We start from the raw sequence: 23,344 nt of genomic DNA on the forward strand, positions 1-23,344 counted from the left end.
CATCCATCACTATCTGCAGCATTTACGTTGACACCAAACTGGACCAGGAATTTCACGATCTCTGTATGGCCAGCACACACAGCATTGTGAAGTGCAGTGATGCCCTCATCATTGGGCAAGCTGGGATCTTCAACCTGTAGAGAGAGAGAAAGAGACACTGGGTGCTAAGTTTAAGATTTCCATTAATCCCAGTGCCTTTTCATACATCCCAGTTTGTTGGTGTAACTCTACTACCATCTGAAAGTGTTCAAACATGGGGCTCTCCTATACCGTTTCTTGAATGGCTTTAGCCCTCAATATGGGAAACATGGAATTCATACCTCGTAGATGATCCGCTGAACAAGGTCAAATTCTCCTTCAAGAGAGGAATCAAGAAGCAAAGCAAGGGGGTTGAATTTCACTCGCATTCCATGGGCAATCCTGTCTGAGCCAACTTTGCGCAAATTGGTCCTCTTGCCCTGGAGAGGAAAAGACAGCAAAATAGTTTGTAGGGGCTTTTTGCAATGGGAAAAAAATGCAAAATGATTAAAAATTGATACAATTAGCACAATTCCATCTCCTTGGGAATCTAAAAGCTTTGATTTACAATAAACAATAGTAGTATTGTGCTGAAAATCTCAATTTGATAAAAAGAAACGCCTCAATTGGATAAAAAGAAGTTTGCATACTCCACCCTCGGAAATATTTCCCAAATGTAACCATTGTTATCAGTAAACCATGTCCAGACAGTGCTCCTAGAGTCCTAGACACAAGCGGTTTCGAGAAAGGGAGGAGCACAGCAATGTGAACAATAGGGAGTCGCTGCCATAATCATAGAATTGTAGACCTGGAAGGGACCACCAGGGCCATCTAGTCCAACCCCCTGCAAATGAAGGAATCTTTTGCCCAACGTGGGGCTTGAACCCACAACCCTGAGATGAGGAGTCTCATGCTCTACTAACCGATATATGCCACATTATGGCTGGAATGAGGAAAGCAGAAGCAAGGGACAAAGGGTGCCGAGAAGAAGCAGAGGGATAAAGAGGTGAATACACACAATCAAACAAAGCCAAATAAAAAGTTACCATGTATGTTTTTCTTTGGCCACAGGGAGTTTGCCATATTCATCAAAATGTCTTTTAGTTTGAAGGGGTGGGGCCAAGAAGAATGACTGTGGTTTGAGGTGGAAAGGGAAGAGTCAAGGGATCCATTTAGACGATGGGTAGGCAACCTAAGGCCCGGGGGCTGGATCCGGCCCAATCGCCTTCTAAATCCGGCCCACAGATGGTCCAAGAATCAGCGTGTTTTGACATGAGTAGAATGTGTCCTTTTATTTAAAATGCATCTCTGGGTTATTTGTGGGGCACAGGAATTCATTCATATTTTTTTTCAAAATATAGTCCAGTCTCTCACAAGGTCTGAGGGACAGTGGACCGGCCCCCTGCTGAAAAAGTTTGCTGACCCCTGATTTAGACCCTGTGCCCATCGGGACCTGGCTGCTTGAAATACAGCTCAGATCCTGCCACGCTATCACAGAACCAAAACGTTGGAAGGGACTCAGGATTTCTGTGTTCAGTACTTATTTCGTAACCAGATATCCCCAGCTGGTTGAGAAGCAGCAATAAACACTATTCAGAGGCATATGTAAATTTTATTAAATGTCAGGATAAAAAAGAACCCTGTTTACTTTTGTTCAATTCACACCACAGGAGAGAGGGGGGTGACTCTTCTCTTCTTTGCAGAATCTACTTTCTTGCAAAAACTGGTGTGTGTGTGTAAGTACACAATTAATACCAGTCAATACCAACGTTGCTAGACTGGGGTTACTTATTAACATAATGCTGGCACAGCTCAAATAGCAGTTCCAAGGGGCAGTTATATCCAGTCCCAAAACATGCTAGATGATTTAAAGCAGCAGGGCAAAAACTGTGGGAAGAATGAATGTTGAAGCTGGCCCAAAAGTGTGGGAGATGCCAAGTGGGGTAAAAAAGAAGAAACGGAGACTTGTGTATGAGCACGACGCACACAGACAGGATATGTGACAAAGGCCCATTGTGTGAAAAGGGTGGGGCAACAGCTGCCAATGAGCACTGCATGTGCCACCTGAATACATTACAAATCTGACATCAGCGCATAGTGAAAAGGGAGGAGGACGTGACTCACAATGTCGTCTTATCTTCAACTACTCTAGAATCAACAGAATGCCAAACTTTGAAACATCCTAATGGCTAGAATTCCAACAACCCATGCCTCCTCTCACAAGATACTAGTTGCACAGGCAACCAACTCAAAACTGGCACAAAGCAAAACACGTTCTGGGAGTGCATTATTAATGTCCAGTATGTCCAGGCCCTGGTAACAAACTAGCCTAGACTATGAAAACTGTGTAGCAAGGTGGAATTTGGAGATCTTTCCCCTCTATTCCAAACTAATAAAACGTAAAGGGACCCCTGACCATTATGTCCAGTCGTGACCGACTCTGGGGTTGCGGCACTCATCTCGCTTTAATGGCCGAGGGAGCCGGCGTACAGCTTCCAGGTCATGTGGCCAGCATGACTAAGACGCTTCTGGCAAACCAGAGCAGCGCACAGAAATGCCGTTTACCTTCCCGCCAGAGCGGTACCTATTTATCTACTTGCACTTGTGCTTTCGAACTGCTAGGTGGGAAGGAGCAGGGACCGAGCAACGGGAGCTCACCCCGTCACAGGGATTCGAACCTCCGACCTTCTGATCAGCAAGTCCTAGGCAAAGTGGCTTAACCCACAGCACCAGCCGCGTCCCATTCCAAACTAATGGTCTATGACAAATTTTTGTGCTTCAACCTTCTTGTAACACACGAAGGGACGCCATTAACAAGACTATACCAGAACGAATCTCAAACAGAACATAGTCAAATATTCAGCCAAAGAGACAGAGGTGGCAAAAATAATTGTGGGATGCAGGAGCAAATAAGGTTCTGAGGGAACAAACTGTGCAAGCTGGCAAGAAAAGGGGCAGGAATGAAGAGCTCATTTGCATGCTTTCGGGTTCTCACCTTTACTATTCCCTAGTAGCTTGCATTTCCAACAAAATAACCCAGAAACATCACTGAGGATATCCAATATTATTAACCCAGCACCTGCTTCAAGAGGAGATGCTACATAAAGTGGCTTCTACCGTGGGTGTATCAAAGAATCACAATTAAAACTTGTTCTGCAATAAGAAGAGCAATTCACTGGACACAGCGAAGCACATCCTTCCCTTACTTGAGTTGGAACAGGGCTTCCAGCAAATGAAATTAAAAGATAATGCATCATGGCAATGTGTGGTGGGCAATCATCAGACCTGTGTCACCTGGTCTACAGAGAAGCATCACAATATACCACCTCAGTGTTAATTGCCTAAAACAACCAAGACAAACTGTTTTTACTTACAGGTGGCAAAGAGAACTGCCCCGTGACTTCGGGAGGTTGCATGCTGAACGAGTCCTCTCCCAAACTCTCTGGTTCTCCTGAAGGGTAGGGAGGCGGTGGGTAGGGCGGGTACTCCTCCATGTACATGTCTATGGGCAAGGGAACGTCCAGACTCAGTTCTTCCATTTCAGGCGGAGCGAGGGCGACGTCGTCAGAAATCCCCTCAGGAACACTCTCTAGGCCTGATGGAGGAAGAGGCCCTGCGTTCTGGTCGGCATTTGGCGTTTCTGCCTCTTCTGCAATAGTTGGCTCAGGTGAAGGAGGAACTAGCTCTTTGGCCACTTCTGTGCTTAAATAAGGGTTTGGGATTTCCGCTGAGTTTTCAGCGGCAGCTACGGAAGTTTGCTTCGATGGGTAGGATGGGGCAGAGATAGTCTCCATAGCAGCCAGAGTTGTTCTCTGGTACAAGAGCTTTTGAATATTGGGGCCATTAGGACCCTCTGGCTCAGTAATAGAACTACGCTTCTTCAGTGGTCTTGGGGCGTTGGATAGCTTCTTCCGAAGGGCTTCCAGATCTGCATCACTTTGATTTCTGTAAGGATTTGACAAGAAAGGCAACAGCTTTGTTGGGCTGAGTGGACGAGGAATACGCTCCGTTTCATTATTTTCACTGGCTGAAGCTGTAGTCTCCATTTCAGGTTCTGGACTGCCTGGCTTGCCTTGAGTAGTTGAATAAATATTCTCAGCCTGCTGCTGTTGATTTGGGGGACCAGCTCCAGCAATAACTGGCTTTCCATACACTGAGGAACAAATCAGAAAAAGGAAGCCGTAAATAGTTTGGCAGCAAGAACAGGGAAATGCAAAACCTACGAACGCAAACATTACACAGGTGAGACTTTTCAACATGAGACTTATCAACACAAATCCAGCGTGTTTTGTATCAAAATTGCTAATATGATCAAAAAGTTTTTCATATAAATATGATTAAAAGCATGTAGAAGTAGGGGACCTGCAACAAAAATATGGTACTCTCCCAGCCTAAGTGTTGTACTCTGAGGCATCACTATTTGGTCAGTCCTAAACCTAGCACTGGGCAACAGCGTTCCAATTCCAGCTGGAGTCATGTTAGGCTAAAGAGAAGCAATGTAACACTATAGAACACTACAGAGTACTATAGAATGCTCTTTGACAGAGGCTCAAAAGACAGGAATCCCTGAATCTGAGCAATACAAGTGTAGGAAGGGCAGTTATTTCTCCCCCACTGAGCTACACGGCAGAGTTCTAGGAGAAACGGGGGTCACTCAGATCTGCACCTGACAGCACACATCTTTCAAACAAACAAACAAACAAACAAACAAACAAACAAACAAACAAACAAACCACCCCCACTTGAGTATTAAGAGGGAATGGCATTTTTTATTTTATATTGTGTAATCAATATGAAATGAAAAGCAACACATCAATATTGATTACTTCATTGTAGAAGAATGAACATATATGAAAACGCCGTACGTTATGAGTTTAATTTGGACATTTTATTTGTATAGTTATTGGGGAGGGGGAGTAAACCCTTCAGGAAGGAAATGTTACGTTACCACTTTACTAGCTTTCCATACTGATCTTCCCAGGAGCTTAAGCACCACTAACTTGTTCTAGACCCCACCGAAAATATGAGCAAACTGGTGTAACAAGAACAGGTTATTTAAAGACATACTGGCTCTTTGAATTCTCACTTGGCTTCGCAGTGACTTCTCATCCTGTGGCCTCTTCCTCCCCGCCCAACACCCCTTTAGAGAATCTAAGTTTCCTCAGTAATGCAGGACATGCTTTGGAAAAGCAAAGTGAAACCAAATGCTCACCACTTGGAAAATGGGGTCCTCTGGTCTGTGCCCTTGTCAGTGCACTCTGCACTGCCTGTTGGAAGTTCTTCCCAGGAGTCTGCTGCTTTGTGTACATGCTATAGATTGAACTTGCGGCAACCGTCTGCGGCTTTCGGAAAGGTGGCGGGGGAGCCTCTTTGGCTGGCTGAGGGGTGAAAGGCCTCACAGCTGCCGCAGGAGGACTCTCTTGCTTGAGAAGAGCCAGGTCCGGATTAGCAGGAAGGCCACTTGGAGACACACAAATCTTTTGCTGGGCCTGCTGAGATGCTGGTGGAGTTAGCTGGGTTGGTGGCTTCTGCTTGTTTCCTGCAGCAGCAATTGTCAGAGGCAGCTTCTGGATATTACCATCAGGCTTAACATCTGGAGAAGGCAGCTGACCAGCTTGGCCAAAGTAAGGTAAGTTTATCTGTTTTGGTTTGGTGGGAACAGGTGGCGGCACTTTTGGCACATTTTTAGTGCCAGTCTGTAAGAGAAAACAATTGTCAGGAAAATAGAAAATCTATTCTAAGAGTGATGGGGTCAAAGGAGAAGCCAAACTGCTGTAGAACAGCAAATCAAGGACACACGAGTTTGCATGGGTGGCGCTGTGGTTAAAACCACAGAGCCTAGGGCCTGCCGATCAGGAGGTCGGCGGTTCGAATCCCCACGACAGGGTGAGCTCCCATTGTTCGGTCCCAGCTCCTGCCCACCTAGCAGTTCGAAAGCACGTCAAGTGCAAGTAGATAAATAGGTACCGCTCCGGCAGGAAGGTAAACGGCATTTCCATGCGCTGCTCTGGCTTCGCCAGAAGTGGCTTAGTCATGCTACAAGCGGCTTAGTCATGCTGGCCACATGACCTGGAAACTGTCTGTGGACGAACACCAGCTCCCTCGGCCTATAGAGCGAAATGAGCGCACAACCCCAGAGTCGCCTGAGACTGGACCTAACTGTCAGGAGTAACTTTACCTTTACTTACGCCAAGTTATTACTACCTCCTTTATTATTTTTAAATTTTTAGTGGAATTTTATTTACAACACAAGCCCCCCACCCCCAATACACAAATCCACCTTCGTTAAACGTGAACATAACATACAACAATACAAACAACAAAATAAAAGGCTTCCTTTCTGTATCTGGCCTCCTTATTTACTTCTTATAAACTGTTTCCTTTATGAATAATTATTAAGATTACCAACTTCTAATCCTGAACATGAATTGTATAGCTTAAGAAGGTACACTTTCACAGTATAACTTTCCCATTTCCAATATAACTTTTGATAACTTTCCAATTATTTCTCAGTTCTGATGTTGGTAGCACATATGTAAGAGGCAGCATCTGACATCAGCTCCACCCAAAGGCTAAAATGAGATGCACCAAATCGCCATCAGGTAAGATCTTTTAGCAAATGTCCAGGGCCTTAATGAACAGTAAAAAAACAAAAAACAAAACCAGGAGCAACCCCCCTCAAATGACATGCTTCATTTTGAAGCAGGTCAGATAACACACTGCCTGGAGAACTGTGTTATGGGGTATTTGTTAATTAAAATAAATGCACGTGGCCATAAAAAGTGATACACCCGGTGAAGACTATCAAGTCCAGAGACTAAAATTACCTAACTGCACTACTGGGTTCTCTCATATTTCTACAATCTTCTTTTAAATATTTACTTTCCCTCCCTTGCCCCTGTAGACAGGTGGTACAATTTCCCTTCTCAATCATGTAAGGAACCGCCAGCCTGTAAAGGAGCCTTTTTTGTTGTTGTTATCAATCCCAGTTTTTACAGGTTGAGAACAGAAGGGAGTGGTTATTATATGCCAAAAAAACCCCACTGAATCTTTGGCTCATCTAAAATCAAGTGTTTAATTAAGCCCAGCAGATCATACTAGCTAACAAGAGACTGAGACGTTTAGCATAAATTCATGACCGCTGTTCACAGTAGCACATGGATTTAGAGGCTTCTCAAGCATGCTTGGAGAGCACATTCAGGTTGCAACTCAAAAGGCACTATACGTCCAAATACCTGGCCGTCTCGCAGAAGGTCTTCACTGCTCTGGTTTTTTCTCAGTGTACCTGTTGTAGGCACTCCAACAGCTCCATTGGAGTCAACAGAATCAAACATGGAAAAGGGGCGTACTTTTTTCTCCCTTTCTCTAAGAGGAACATCTCCCTCACCAACTAAAAAGACAAAAGGAAGGTTAGATTTGAAGTAAGCATTTGTAATACTTTTGAAAAAAACTAAAACCTTTTTTTAAAAAAGCACACTTCTCAGCTAAAAAGATTCTGCATGAAGTAACACTTGTCTTCTCATAAGAAATGGACCAGGTGTGTGTCATATAATAATATCAGCCACGAATAAAGCAGACCAGTTGGAAGCCGGTGCCATCTGTGCAAGCAGCCCTGTTACAACTTTAAGGGTCAAAACATTAAGCTGAAGAGGGATCAACAGAGAACTGTCACAGCTCCATTAGGAAATTAGCTTAACCATTCCACCACCTGAGCTACTGAAATGAAGAGAAGCATCTGAGCTGACTCATGGGTAGGCAAACTAAGGCCCAGGGGCCGGATCCGGCCCAATTGCCTTCTAAATCTGGCCTGCGGACAGTCCAGGAATCAGTGTGTTTTTACATGAGTAGAATGTGTGCTTTTATTTAAAATGCATCTCTGGGTTATTTGTGGGGCATAGGAATTTATTTATTTATTTATTTATTTATTTATTTTTCAAAATATAGTCTGGCCCCCCACAAGGTCTGAGGGATAGTGGACCAGCCCCCTGCTGAAAAAGTTTGCTAACCCCTGGACTAAGCACACCAGCAAGATTCTGGGAGAGAGGAGCCACCCCTAACCCAGAATAAGAGCAAATAACCTTTGTGACAGGCAGTTAATCATCTCTAAAGTACACTATGTAACATTAGGGTTACAAAGATATACTCTGCTTAATTTGGAAAGAGGCAGAAACACCCATAAAAACGGACCTACCTTGCACTTCGTTGCTACTGTTGGCTTTGGTCACCATGGAAGTTAGTCCTTGGCTGATAACATGGCCAGCGCTCGCATTATTCCAGTCACTGATAGCGAGTGGAGGTTTTGAACCAGCAGGTGTAGTACCTGGAGTAAAAGGATACAGAGAAAATAAGGAGAAGGAAAATGGGGGGACGGGACCCCTTCTCCAGAATACAAGGCACACTACACATACATGCACATTATCTCTTCATCCAGGCAAGCGAGAGGCATTAATCACATATCAATGACCCATTCTACCCAGGCAAAAGCACTCAAGGAGTCAGAAATAGGTGTGGCTGGAGACGTGTTTCACTGGACCTATTAGCTTTTGCCCATTTGTTAATTACGGTTACAGTATTAAATTATTAGCACAATTTGAATTAGCATTTTCCCCAGAAACAGTGACAGTAGAGGAAAATAAATAATGCTAAGTTCAAGAACAGAAGAATCACATTTATGTTCCAGATACAAAAGATATAGACTGCGCTTAGCTGATTATGACAAATCAGGATTCTCTGGTGTTAACTGGGCTCTGCTGTTGAAAGGAGTATCGTTATTGGAAGCAATTCAGGCACAGTGGTGTACAATCAGGGGATTATTTCCAATATCCAAAGAACTGTGAAAACACCAAGGACTACACTGATTGTGAGGTCTGGTAGCATTACACAGCTTGTAGGGATACTGTCCACAAGTACCCAGATAAAGGAATTAACTTACGGAAATGAAAACTCAGTTTACGTATTGTTAAGCACAACTTGCTTTTAAAAATCAGTACAAATTCATAACAAGAACTCTGTTGGTAACTGATATTTATAATCGGCTATCAACAAATCTGGCGCCTCCATATGATCTCTTAATTTCTGGAGCAGCAGCTGTAGCCTTTATACAAAAATTCCTTTTTCTTGCAGATGGAGAACGCTAAAACAGGCTTAATTCACTGAAGACCATTCACATGAATTCATAGATAGAGAGGAATGTGAATTAAATCTCCCCTAACGCAAGCCTAACATTCACAAATCTCACAGGCTTAATAACAAGGCAGTTTTCACAGAACACTTAGCACTGCTTGAGCAAATGGACTACTGAGAGAGAGGCAGGGAGAGAATGCACAATTCAAAATTAATGCATTCTATTTCTATGCTATAATTAAAATATGTAACTTTAAAACTAGGATAAAACACCAATCAGCTCAAGCTCACCAAAAATAAGATTTCAAAAACATGTACAGTCTTCTTTTAACAGTTGTACATATTGGGACATGAGTATTTTGTACAACTTTCATAAGCACTTCACAAAAAATAGGTTCTCAAAGTGTTTTTAATAGCAAGATTGAAATCCATAAACACTCTTGCTCACTGAAGACAAAACAAGAAAACCATACAAAGAAGAATTAACTATACAGTGCCTCTTCTTCTGGATAACCAACTTGCTTCTAATATTTACAATTTACAAATACAGCATTATCCAATAAAATCCTTATTTTCAGGATTATGCTTAAACACTAATGCCAGAAACATGGGATATTGCCATATGATATAAATGGAACTAATGCTGAGATTAAAAAAAATCTTGTTGAGCAGTGAGTGTTTTGAATATATGTCTAAATGATCACTGTTTAGCAATTATGATTTCATTTATTCTTGAAACTACCATATAGAATGCACTGCCCCTCACCTAGTTAAGGTGATTAGAGGAAACAGAGAGAGAAAAGATTAGTCACTTCAAGAAAAATGTTCCTTTCAAACAGCTAAATTAAACATAGATGGCTAAATGCTATACTTAGCAAGTTCTGCATCAGAAGGATTAAAAAAAAATGGACCAGGCGACAACAGGAAACACCAGCACACTTTGCATTAATAAAAACCGAAAGAAAATAATAATGATATATATATATATAGTTACCTCCAGGAGCTTTCACTTGTGAAAGAATCCCAGCTCTCATGTTTGGGAGAGTCTGCGTTTTCAATGGACCATCAGGGGCTTGCAAGGCTGAAGTCCCATCAGGGTAGACTGGTTTGACTAAAAGCTCATTCCTTGAGGCAATGCGTGGCATGGTGGAAGACTGGATGTAAGGACCAACAGCTGCCACTCTACTTGGAGTAGATACCACTGGCTGTGGCTGATTCCCATCTGGAGACACCTACACAAGATGCATCAAGATTTAAGAAATAATTAAGCAATCCATACAATCCATCTTTTGGGGAATCTCTCCCCCCCCCCCCGGCCAGGAACACACACAGACACACACACACACTGTATAGGCTCTGTATACACAATATATTTTCTTTCTGGAAAGAAAGCACTAAAGGTGTGGGAACCGCTCTTCCCTTTATAAAGGACTAAATAGGTTAATGCTAATCTATTATTTAAAGCGGTTTTCATGCTACAATGAAAATGTTAGGGATATGGCAGACACAAAGCTTCTCATCAACTTCTCACCAAATACTTCTCGGCAAATACTTCAGTGTTAAGAGTAGCATTTTTGTGGGGGTAGGGGTTTGGGGGGTGCCTGGCACTCACCGGGACATTCTCCTTTTGCTGCAGCGCAGCCTTCTTCTTCCACAGCCGTTCCCTCAGCTCATTAACACGCTTATCCATAACTGCCACCTCTGAGTTGCGTTTGTTTAAAGAGTCCCTCTGTTGCTGCAGCTTGGCATTCTGCTCCTGGTTCAGTTTGTTCCTCAGCTGAATGCATTCAGGAGGGGAAATTAGGAATGCAAAATAAATAACTTCCAGGGTGGTTGCCGCGATGCACGAAACTATTTTTTTATATTTAAAAAAAAAGTTCTGAAAGGGTAGGAGCTTGGGTGGGCTTTGCTTCTGTACACAAGTGCGTCAGGTAGACAATAATCAACAGTGAGAATAATACAGAAGACACAAACTATGCTGACTGTTAAGCAGGTTGGACAATTCTGGCTTTGTCAGTGACAAGAGGTGAAAGCAAATTCCTTCGCAAGGCAATGTGTGACCTGCCCGCCCCCCTTACTCCAGGTCTGTAGAGCAGTCTTGCAGTTACCTGAAGCTCCTTGTACAGTCGGTCAAGCTCAGCGACAGCTGACTGGTTGTCATGGTAACCATCAATACGGCCATTCTTCAGCATCTCCAACTGCCTAGTAAGTTCCTCTACCTTTGACACAGCCAGTACCAGCTCTCGTTGTTTTTGCTGGAACAAACTGTTCATCTGCTCAATCTCCTCCACTGTAGAGGAAGAAGACAGAACACAATGGCTGTTGCTGAGAGATGACCAAATGTTGGCTGCTTCCAAGGCAGCTGCTAATGGGGAAGATATGACCAGAAGCTCAAAGAAGGTTACACCAATCAGAAGCCAGACAGCTGATCAAGCTATCAAGTTATCAGCTTCATAATTTATATAGTTTATTTATCAGTAGAAAGGTCTTCTGGACACTATTTTTTCATCAAAAATTTTTTTCACTCTTTTGTGGGTGTGGGGGGAAAAAGACAGGTAGATGTGCATTATTTAAGCCCTGAACAAATTTGAGAGATTTTGTTCTAGGATCTGAAGAAGGTAGTGCCACACAGAGTTTGAATTGAAGCAATTTTCTGCTAGGTAAGGGAGCTATAAAATGATATTGGACTGTATGCCTCTGAATTCATTTACAGTACACTTTTTGCTGCATTGAAACAGCCTGGGGAGGAACAAGAAAAAATCAGAGTTGGGAAGATACACTTGCAAAATGTACCATATCAAAGCACGGGAGAATATCAGTATCAATATTATTTGTCTGTTTATTGAAATATTTATCATCTTCACTTTCAAAAATTTTATCAAGGTGGCTTACTACATACAAATATAATAAAATCAGTCAAAGTATCAATAAAAATGTCATTTAAAAACACCGAGAAAACATCAGTGGATACTGGTTGGTTAAAATGTGGAAATCACACTGAACTGTCTAGACAAGAGTTTTCAGATGATATCTAAAGATAGGCAGGCCAAACCTCTAGAGGTAGGCAGTTCTACAAGGCAAGGTCTGCCACACTGAAAGTTTGTTGTTGGTTTAAAAAACCATGGCTTGTTTTAACTGTGTTTTAGCATTATGCCTCAATACAAAGCCTTGCTTAACCATGGTTTGTTTGCCCACCCCACTCTAGATACCCACCAAGCTACAGAGGCATGAGGCAAGAGTAGCTGGAAAACAAACCATGCTTTGGAGAAACATGCCATGGCTTGTTTGCTTGTCTGTGAGACAACTCAATTGTTGAATAAACCATGACCCATGAGAATACAGCCAATATCTAAACAATTCTATGTAGGAACATCTGAACACTAACTTGATACAGATGTTATAAACCAGTTATCCAAAAAACCTCTAGCAACTCACCTAGCTTCCCATTACTGAGCCGTTTTTGTTCCACGTGACCTTTGAGAGCTCTCACTTTCTTCAACTTGGCTTCCTGATTCTCAGCAATTTCTTTTAATCTTTTGAGCTTTTCCTGCTCTGCAGCTTGTTGTTGCTGCCGTTGGTCCTGCTGTTTCAGAAATTTTAACCGCTGCTCCTACAAGTCAACAGAACAAGCGTTATGCTCATTGTGATTAAGCTATTTAATGGTGTTATACTAATGACATATGATTTCTAGAGCAGAGAAAACCTACTTCACCTTATGCATTGTGCATTACAATAATAAGCACTGCAGTTCACATAATTACTAAAAATATTTAAAAACCCAACTAAACTAAAGGAAGATGAGTGTACAAAGCTAAACAAATAGTTTAGGGTTTCCATATCTTCCTTCAGCCACAGCAATTTATATCATTAAAAATGGCTTCCAAGGAAAAGGCTGGAGACAAAAACACTGCAATTCTCTTTTTAAAAAGATCTTAGGTCTTCAACTTAAATCCCCCAGCAACATTTTATTTGGCCCTCAATTTGGTGCGCAAACCCTCTTTTAGAAACGCATGCCTTCAATAACCGATCTTCCCAGTTCAGAACTCTAGCAACTTTTCAGGAAACCACAGGATTTCCTAACACATATATGATATATTCAAAAAGAACACATAACATTTGGCACTGAAGGTGGTCATGGCCAAATTAAGGCACAGCTCTCAGTCCACAGTAACTAACTTGTTTGCCCCCAAAACAGTCTGTTTTAAGAAATCCAAGGGTGCCACTTTTAATATTTAGCGCTTTACAAAATTCACATTTTTAAGAAGCTGCTTTTCTCATACTTTTTTATTCATACGTAATTTTTACAGGGGGGGAAACTTATTTCAACAAACCTTGTTAGCCAGCATTTGCTGTTGGGCCTCTATTTGTTGCTGTTGACGTGATGCCATTTCCTGCAATTCAGCTAGAGTCATATCCATCCGAGGAGCATTGACCTTCGGTAATTAATTAAATATATATAAATATGAAAGAGTTTGATACAAGCATACTATTGTGCTGAAGTCTATATAGTACATTGCCCATCTGGCTTCAGAATTAAAGGCCTGATTGCTGTACCATTTTGGAGACATGGTGGAAGGTAAAAAGCAAGGACTACTGAAGAAGATATAAACAGGCTACTAGCATACTTTTGTTCCAGTGCATTCTGGACAATCACCAAACCAGAAGGTAGACAGGGGTCATCTATGTTCAACCTCCAACTCAAACTAATAGAGTCCAGACATCAATTTGCTCCATCCTGATCCACAGAGCACCACAGGTCAGAAGCAGGTGCACAACCCCAACAACAGAGTCAAGCCACATGCTGTAGCGGGGTTCAGGCAATGACACAACACAAACACATAGGAACTGATTTTGGAGTGCGAAAGACAATTTTTTCAGATCCCAAACATGGTGAGCAACAAGAAAAACCTATCCAGCAAAGGTTCGAAGAACATCATTATACTGGGCACATGTCTCTTCTTCTTCTTTGCCAAGGAATATTGTCTTCCATAAGCACGGTTTTAACAATGAGTCCCTAAGTGACTGTGAAGGCTGATTCTGGATCCACACGTCCTTCCACAGTGGAGACATAGGTTTCCGGACAGAAGTTGATCATGGTGAGGATTTGCCAAGTGTGCCTTCATCTTAGTGTGTTTCTCCCTTTCGTCCTGAGTTCAGGCATCTTCAAAACCCATGACACCTTTGGTAAAGGCTGTTCTCCAATTGGAGCACTCGCAGGCCAGTGTTTCCCAGTTGTAGGTATTTATACTACTTTTTTTTTAGATTTGCCTTGAGAGAATCTTTGAACCTCTTTTTGACACATGTCTATCCCACCCCTCTCACATAGTCTAAATATGTTAAACTTCTAACTTTTTAAAATTAAGGACCATTTTCTCAATTCCCAAGATACAATTTGCCAGGTAGCCATAAACAACTTTGTGACCATAGGTGACCAGGAATACCATGAAAATGAGAGTGCAGGCAGGTAGAGGAGGGACAGGTCATCACATCCCTGCCAGCTCCCAATGTCAGAAGGCACCTTTTTTATTTTTACCTGTTAAGAGCCCAGGAGCTTGAATTTCCACGCTGGTTGTAAAGGAGCTAGCTTCTTTTCTTCACGGCCAGCATGGAAATGCAAGCTACTGACTTCTTGACAGGCTAGTAAATACTTTGAGGATTGGTGACTTCTGTGGGCTTTTGAAAAGGTTGAATTGATACCAGCAATGTCAGGAAGCCTCACACTTTATACTACACAGTGGCTATTAAAGCAACTGGTTCCCACATCACTTCTTGGGAGGCTTGGAACATGAAACCTTGGGCAAAACACTCAGCCTGTTCTGCTGAGGCTCCCCCCCCCCAACAAATACAGAGCAGACTGGTCACATATTTCTAATTGGCAAGAGGGCTCCCTCATCCTGCTTTTTGCAGCCAGTTTGAGATTCCTCAATCTAGACTTCACATAAGGAGAATTTACATGCTTTTCTTCAAGAAATAGTAACAAAATACAGAGAGATCTCATCACAAAGTGAAATCCCTTCAGAAACCGGGTAGTATTCTGTGATTGAACCTATTAACTAATATAAGAACTGACCGTGGAAGTCGTATAAATATTTCTAATTTCATAATTAGGTGTTCTGGAGAAAAAATAAATTTGTAAACCAAAAGGAAATTATTTCCTTGATTGCATTTAAGTAGTTTTATGCTAAATACTTACTCCATTCTCTATTCTCCGCTCACCGGGCATTTTTACACCATTTCTCTTCAAGCCTGGATCTTGCACTCTTGGTCCGCTCCCTTTTAAGTATGAAATGGGGGGGGGGGAGAGAAAGGTAAGTAGTTTTCTTAAAAAAGAAGAATGCTTTTAATATAAACTACCTCTCTACAAGGTTGGGAGGAGGAAATGAAGAAACAAGCAGGTTTGCAGTTTCAGACTTGGTACAAAGTCACCCAACAACACTTGAAAATCAATGTAAGCACAACAACAGCCCTGCCATACAAAATGCTGCCTGTGCAATAAATGTATTAACCTTGTCAGATATGCAGGGGACAAGAGAAGAGAAACAAGAGGTACCTTTTTCATGAAAATTAAAGTGGACAAGTTATATATATTTTTAAAAAATAGCAGCAGGCTAAATAAATGGTTTGTATGAACTCAGCATTTAAGGCACAATTAAGGGACTGGTCTGTGAAACAGGAACCCTTTAGCTTCATTGCACCATAGCTAGCTTGCAATTGTGACAAAAATTCAAACACATGTCCCAGCCAACCAAAACAGCCAAAGGGGCTTCCTGATTAATCGGTAAAGAACATGAAGAATAGACATGAATTAAGAAAAAGAAATTGTGGTTTCTGAAATCGCTGCATCACTGAATTCAACAAGAAGCAAGTATGGAATGCAACATTCATCCAGTTGGCAAAAGAATTAATGTGCCTCTAAAAGGAGATTTCCATCACACAATCCTGGGAGCTTTATATTCTGCTGTATTTCTGCCTTCCACACAGCTGGGTGTCCAATACATCTAGGCCAACAGTTGGGAGTCTCCAGCCAGTAGGCCTAATTAAGGCCAAGAGAGGACCTAACTATGTCGGGTGTGAGGTAGGTAATTACATAACTCCCTGTCGAAAGCAGGTTTGCAAGCAACACCGACATCTGCAAAGCCTTGCGTCTTTGCCCGGTCAGTGTGATTTCAAACCATGATGGCAAATGCTTCGTCTTGTGTCATGTCCCACCTGTCAAAAGGACCTATGGAGGTTCAGGAGCCTCAGGATCCTGCACGCCAGTCAAACTCAGTTCCCCACCCCTAATTTAGGTTAAAGGAACTTGCATGAAGAGCCACTGCATCCTCTCCAAAGTTTCACACTGGGCTTGCACTCAAAAAAGTAGAATTAACACTCACCAGCTTCTCGATTAGGAGACCGCTCATGGCGAAGAAAGAACCTAACTTCATTTCTCTGGACTCCATGGCGCTGCAGAAGATCCAACATGTGCTCGTTGTCAGCTACAGGGCGCTCTGAAAGATACAGAGCAAGTTCTCTCTATATTCTCTCACTTTCAGTAGTAAGGTAATAAACAAAACCTGCCTCCATAGGATATTTTATGTGATGAACTAAAGGTGTATTTGCAGTGTATCCATCACAGCCTCCTATTCAAAAGTTGCAGAGTTCATCCACACTGAGTATGTCCCTTTTGAATCACGTGAAAGCAGTCTTTAAAAGGGTGGAAGGAGAACAGGGAAATGCTTTCCTAACAAACCAGAGAACTTGATAGAGAACAGCTATGTCCCTTTTACCAAGAAATACAGCAACACACATGGGCAAGACGCATCTCAGAAGTCGCCAGTGTAGCAGCTCTAGGTACACATGCAGACGCAGATGCCTCACCTTCTGCTGAAATCTGGCTTTAAAGAAGCATTCTAGCTGCAGAAAATAGGATGTGGTGTGTGCTTTGTTGTAGCGAGTGTGATGGCAGCTTCTGCGGTTTGCAAATGCGCCCATGTGCCAAATATGTCAGCATACTGTGGTACCTCGAGTGACAAACACCTCAGGTTACAAACGCTTCAGGTTACAAACTCCGCTAACCTGAGTTGCCTCAAGTTGAGAACTTTGCCCCAGGATGAGAACGGAAATCGTGTGGCGGCAGCGCAGCGGCAGCAAGCACGCCTCTAGTTAAGAACAGTTTCAGGTTAAGAACGGACCCCGGAATGAATTAAGTTCCTAACTAGAGGTACCACTGTATTCTGTTTTAATATCTCATCCTCTTGAATTCTCAGGGTGTTATTTTTTCATGTAGCTTAATTATTTGTGCACACTTATCATCAACTCAGTGCACCTTGCTTAAAAATGTTCATGTTACAGACACAAAGCTGGAGCGGACTTAAAGGATTAAGCAAAATACTCTTAACAGAATATGCCTCTGCTATGCTTTCTATGCACTCATTTAGCAATGAGCTTCAGGTAACAGAAAGTGTTTGGAGAGAAAAAGGTCCAGCTTATGGAGAGCTGTGCACCGATTTCTTTCCTCCCAATTTGACCTTTAACTTATAGAAACAGCCTTTTCAGTTTAAATCTGTCTTGAACATTTCTGCCATGGAGTCCAGTTTCAGGCTGAAAGTAGGGTACAAGTGAACACTGCAAACATGTTGCACAAGGCTTCCATTTCTCATTGCTGAACCCTAAACAGAAGATTAGCATTTCCAGTTTAGAAATTCCTCGTTGCCCATTGCAGTGCAGGAAAAAACAGAACACCAGCTTTGCGTGCAGAAGGTCCAAGGTTCAATCTCAAGCATCTCCAGGTAGGGCTGGGAAGGAATTGTGTCAGAAATCCTGGAGAGCAACTGCCAGTCAGTGTAGGCAATACAGAGTTAGATGGATTAATGGTGACACTCTGCATGAGGCAACTTCCTATCCCCCTATGCAACTGAATCCTACTGCATGGAGCCCTAATGGTGCATGCAACAGTGACAGGAATATCCCTTGTCTCGGTTCAGGGGACAGGTTTGAGTAAATATAATGGATGGTACCATGGTGTCAATTCATTAAGCTTTGTACACATTACATGTTGCTTCGTCTGGTATGGAAGGAAACTTTGGCTTTGTTTAACTCTGGTTTAAGCTGCCAAGTTGACCATGAGCTGTAGTACTACTTCACTAGGATCCAGTCAATATTTTTTTGATAACATGTCTGTCACACAATCCTAATACAGTCATACTTCAGAAGTCGAACGGAATCCGTTCCGGAAGTCCATTCGAATTCCAAAATGTCTGTAAACCAAGGTGTGCCTTCTGATTGGCTGCAGGAGCTTCCTGCAGCCAATTGGAAGACATGACGGACGTTCGGGTTCCAAAGAACATTCGCAAACCAGAACAATCACTTCCAGGTTTGCGGCGTTCTGGAGCCAAAACGTTCCAAGTCACAAGTCGTTTGTCAACCAAGGTACAACTGTACAGCTCTATTTAGATACATAAATTTAAAAAGGAAGTCTTTTTAATTGTTATTTTAGAAGGGAGGAACTTTTTAGATGAAAAGAAATACAGCACTTATTTAGAAAATAATGCCCCTGGCTGAAACTTTTTTAAAAAAATTCTCCCCACCATATTCTATCTAAATTAAAGGCAAAATAAAAAAACCTATACTTTTTATCATGGTAGCACCCAAATACCTAATAACAGCAAGCTTCCAATTTTACAGAATGCTCTATAGGGACAAGACGCAAAAACAAAAGGTAATGAACACAGAAGTGATTATGGTAAAAACTGGTGATAATGATAGGCAATTGCTGGTTTAGTGAGACAATAATGTTTGTCTTCATTCAAGGATAAAGATGGAAGTGTACAAATGATTAATGACATTAGGACACCACACCCTACCCCTGCATGTAAGCCTTTTTTATATCCCAGTAGTTCAATTGGGTTCTCATAAACTTTCCTACAAGATGTGTAGGGTTTTTATGATATCCAACAGGTTCTTAGCTTAATTAAAAAAAACCCAAAAAGGTTTTCTTTAAGGAGGAAAAAAACTCTAGCCGTGTTGAACCAACCTCAGAAGGAAATTTTCTGGGGTTACTGTCAAAGCTGATTAGTTTTACAGTATAAGCAAGTAGGTCACTGTTACAGAAAAAGCAGCTACCGTGGTTATTTGTCTAGACAGCTAAACAGCTCATCTTGTAAATCACAAAGGAAAGTATCGCTATCATTTAGAATAAGCAGGGTCTGGATGAGGCTAAGCCGATTATGGTAGTTTTAGACAATATTCTAGTAAAAATTAACTAAAAGTTAAGGAAATGCCCCTTTTTTGGCTAGGATTCTCAATACGTTAACTCATTCTGGTGTTTATATCTATCTATCTATCTATCTATCTATCATCTATCTATCTATCTATCATCTCAAAGCAGTGTACAGCATTTTTATATATATTGCTGTACACTGCCTTGATATTTTTAATGATATTACGGTAAGTATTTTTATAAATAAATGTTGCTAATGAATAATCACTTCCACTATTTCTGTGAATGCTGCTACTTATACAGCCAAACATCCTTCACATAGAAGGAAGAGGTACCAGTAGGCTTGGGGAAACCCCAAAGTTTGCAAAAGTACAATTTTAAGGGGAAAATGCTAGGAAGAAACACAAATATAACCCAATGAGAACCAAGTGTGCTCTGTGGCCACAGAATACTGACTGTAGGGGAGAAATTTGGAGGAATAAGGTATCATGTAGTATGGCTGGCTGGCTGATACACTGAAGGACAGCCCCATTTACAGACAATAAACTGTCAACAAGTAGACCAGCTTTAGCATGGAACCAGCAGTCAATATAAAAGGACAGGCTTATCAAAGAGCTGAGAGTTCTGCTGCATTACTATTTTTTTAAAAAAAAAACCTCTTAATTTTTTAAGCTCATTTATTCATAAATACAAAGCTACATAACTCAATTTCTTTCAAATATAATACTTCTAAAATTCATATGACTCTATTTCACAAAACAGTCACCTCTCAGAAAATTTTGTACTGTGGAAAATACCTCTAATAAACCAGAGTAGCCAATTCATCATTTTCTGCTAATTCAAGATTTCAATAGCCAGTCCCGTCTATATGGGGACTGAGAGCCCTTCCATCTTCAGACCTACACTACTCTAGCTGCAATCAGCAAAATTTTGACTAAAGGCTTTTGTTCCACAGACACATCCTCCTCAATCCAATTAAATATAATCAGCATTGGAGAAAGTCTCGAGTTTGCTCTTATCAACAAGGTTGTATGATACAAAATTTGTTTCTAGAATTTATAAGTATATTGGCAAGCCTACACCTGTGTTCAGTGTGCATTTACAGCTGAATACTTCAAACATCTGCAACATATTTCCACATACATTGTATTACACATAGCAGGGGTAAAATCTCTAATGTACAATCTAAAAAGCAAGCTCACTATTAGTTGAATGTATGTCATGCCTTTCTTCCTGAAGAAGTCCAGGGTGGCAAACAGGGTCAATAATAATACACAATCTAAAACAGCAATACAAAATCATATAAAGTGAATAGAACAGAAAATCTGAGTATTCAGACATATAATCAGGGTGCAATCTTATAGGTCAGGCGAAGCTAGGAAACTATTAAAAAACTAATCTGATGAGTAACGGTATCAGGGAATCAGTGTTTTGGACAATGCAGAATAACTGCTGTACTAATGTCACAACCTGTTCTGTTGCACCCTTGTGGCAAGTTGACCTAGGTAAAGCATGTCAACACAACATAGTTAAGACCAATGCCAATCTTTTCAAACAGCCATCACTGCTCAAGGTGACAAAGAACCATTGTCTAAAGATACTAGGTAGGAAAAGTGAGAAGAGCTGGGTAGTAGCCTACAACTTGATACAAAGAATACCAGGTAGTACATACCCACCAAGCTTACACAAGAGGCTTCCATGATTCCAGTAGTTTTGTGAATCATCATTGTCGTAGATATAATTAGGATTGGTTTCAAAAATTTCAATACATGGGTTGAGGGGGGACAACATTTTAACTTCACTTTATCTACCATGCTTAGCTTCAGCATGAAGCTTCTTCTCCTATAGCAATTCCAAAATTGTTGCTGTTCCTTCACCCATGAATAAATGTGGTATTCCACATTAATTTCAGGGGCCATGTCCAGAATTTAAGTGCCCACTTTCAAAGTGAAAATCCCCAATTCTCTTCTGAGATTTTTTAAAAGCATTTTGCTAGAGAAATGCTTGCATAATAATTCTTCATATCGTTTGTTTATTCACAATAATTTTGTGGAAAAAGCAGAGCCTAGTTTTACAGAACCTACAGAGCAAGCCATGGGGAACCTCCAGCCCCTAGGCCAAATCACACCTGCCATGGATCCTCATTTGTCAGGTGAGGCCATTTCCACCAAACTATGCCCACCTGACCTGATGTTGTATTTGAAGCCAAGGAAGGAGGCAGCTGCAGGAGAGCAGCTGGGAGCTTAATGTGCCCTCCAGATTGTTCCTTGAATCCATTCATACCTACAGTTGGGCACAGCAGGCTTTTTGGAAGGCAAGATGTCAGCTCCAATCATCTGTCAACTCCAATCACACCTTCAAAAAGGGTTGCTTTTAGTGCTAATTGGCGCTGACAGCAAACATCTTTTGAAGTTGCCAAACACCATCATAATGACATCAAGTAACTGACAGGCTGGCAGCCTCACCCATCTGCCGAAGTGGCTCGCAAGGTCAGGATACGGCCCACTGGCCAGAAGATGTTTCCCACCCCTGGCACAGAGTGGAATGCCCAATGCACATCTGAGCCTCTCTTGTGCCAATTAAAAGAGCCAATTTCAGAGTCAATATACCTTCTAGCCAAGACAGATTTTACATTTACCTTAAAGATGTGGGGGAACCCACTTTTGTGTCTTGTGTGAAGAACTCACAAGTCACCAGCTTTGCCAAAGCGCTACACCTCTGGCCCTCCTACTATATTAGCTTTGTTAAGCTATAAAATATCAAGAAAGCATACAGGTGGACAAAAAAAAAGTGTTGATCAGCCCTATGGGGAGGTGGAGACTGCATTGGAGGCAGTTTCCACCTGTGGATCCTCAGAGAGGTTTTCTTTCTCACTACTCTGTGTACCATGTAAGGGCATGCCTTGACAGAGGCTAAGCCTTTTCGCACAAGCCAAAGACCTCTTATAGACTGTGAAACAAAAGCCTGTAATTTCAGTCCAAGACCAGCTGGGAGAGGAGCAACTGATCTGAGGACAAATGTTTGCTGCTGCCACTGTAATATTCTGCTTTTCATTTTACAGTAACATGAAAGAAACTAATATTAAAAACAAAGCTGCACAATGCAAATCATTATATGAACTCATGTGATCCCTTAATTAAAAGTTCAGTTAATCCTGGTGCTAAAAGAAACTAGAGAGACATTTATCTAAATGTCTGGCAGGTACGTTTCGCTTACCTGAGCCGCACCACACTTCAGCCAGGTGGCATTCAGTCTCACCAGGCTCTTTACACAAATCCACTACATCTCTGCAGGTCGTTTCTGGGGTGATTGGCACTTCAGTGAAATGTTGCTCGTTGTTACTGAGGTATACAGTAAGAAACATCTGGAAGAGAGCAGATCAGAGTCCCATAAATCCTAAATGTATTTTATCTCTGGTTCTCACTGATGTAAGTTTCTAGAAGCAGAAACCTCAATGTTAACTCTTTAGTTTTCTTCTATGTGACAACCTGACTGGAATGGGGCCCAAATATACTGCTTCAATTATTTCTCTATATAAAGCAACACTGTATAGCAATTGGCTACAGAGGATAAAGACATACAGTGGTACCTCGGGTTACGAACTTAATTCATTCTGGAGGTCCGTTCTTAACCTGAAACTGTTCTTAACCTGAGGTACCACTTTAGGTAACGGGGCCTCCCGCTGCCACTGCACCACCGTCACACGATTTCTGTTCTCATCCTGAGGCAAAGTTCTTAACCCGAGGTACTATTTCTGGGTTAGCGGAGTCTGTAACCTGAAGCATCTGTAACCCGAGGTACCACTGTAGAATTATCCAGACAAAAGGAGAAGTCTGGAGTGGTTTGCATGCTTCATCCAAAAATTTTTATATATACACACACACACACACACACACACACACACAGAGTAGTACCTCGGGTTAAGTACTTAATTCGTTCCGGAGGTCCGTACTTAACCTGAAACTGTTCTTAAGCTGAAGCACCACTTTAGCTAATGGGGCC

At 41.7% G+C, this 23,344-nt stretch overlaps 1 protein-coding gene across 1 annotated transcript in view; it reads right to left on the reverse strand.

The window, feature by feature from the left end:
• TP53BP2 (tumor protein p53 binding protein 2) overlaps positions 1–23,344 on the reverse strand; it is a 47,856-nt gene that overhangs the window by 8,111 nt on the left and 16,401 nt on the right. The window contains exons 2-15 of the mRNA XM_081903747.1: positions 22,559–22,706; positions 16,518–16,631; positions 15,335–15,414; positions 13,473–13,574; positions 12,577–12,751; positions 11,250–11,431; positions 10,754–10,918; positions 10,136–10,373; positions 8,210–8,338; positions 7,254–7,408; positions 5,231–5,714; positions 3,393–4,171; positions 321–458; positions 1–134 (exon numbers count right to left, since the gene is read on the reverse strand). Coding sequence (XP_081759873.1) covers positions 1–134; positions 321–458; positions 3,393–4,171; positions 5,231–5,714; positions 7,254–7,408; positions 8,210–8,338; positions 10,136–10,373; positions 10,754–10,918; positions 11,250–11,431; positions 12,577–12,751; positions 13,473–13,574; positions 15,335–15,414; positions 16,518–16,631; positions 22,559–22,706 — 3,023 coding nt within the window. The remainder of the gene's footprint in view (positions 135–320; positions 459–3,392; positions 4,172–5,230; positions 5,715–7,253; positions 7,409–8,209; positions 8,339–10,135; positions 10,374–10,753; positions 10,919–11,249; positions 11,432–12,576; positions 12,752–13,472; positions 13,575–15,334; positions 15,415–16,517; positions 16,632–22,558; positions 22,707–23,344) is intronic.

This window comes from Podarcis melisellensis (assembly GCF_964234715.1).
Source record: "Podarcis melisellensis genome assembly, chromosome: 3".
In the NCBI taxonomy this organism is placed as follows: Eukaryota; Metazoa; Chordata; class Lepidosauria; order Squamata; family Lacertidae; genus Podarcis; species Podarcis melisellensis.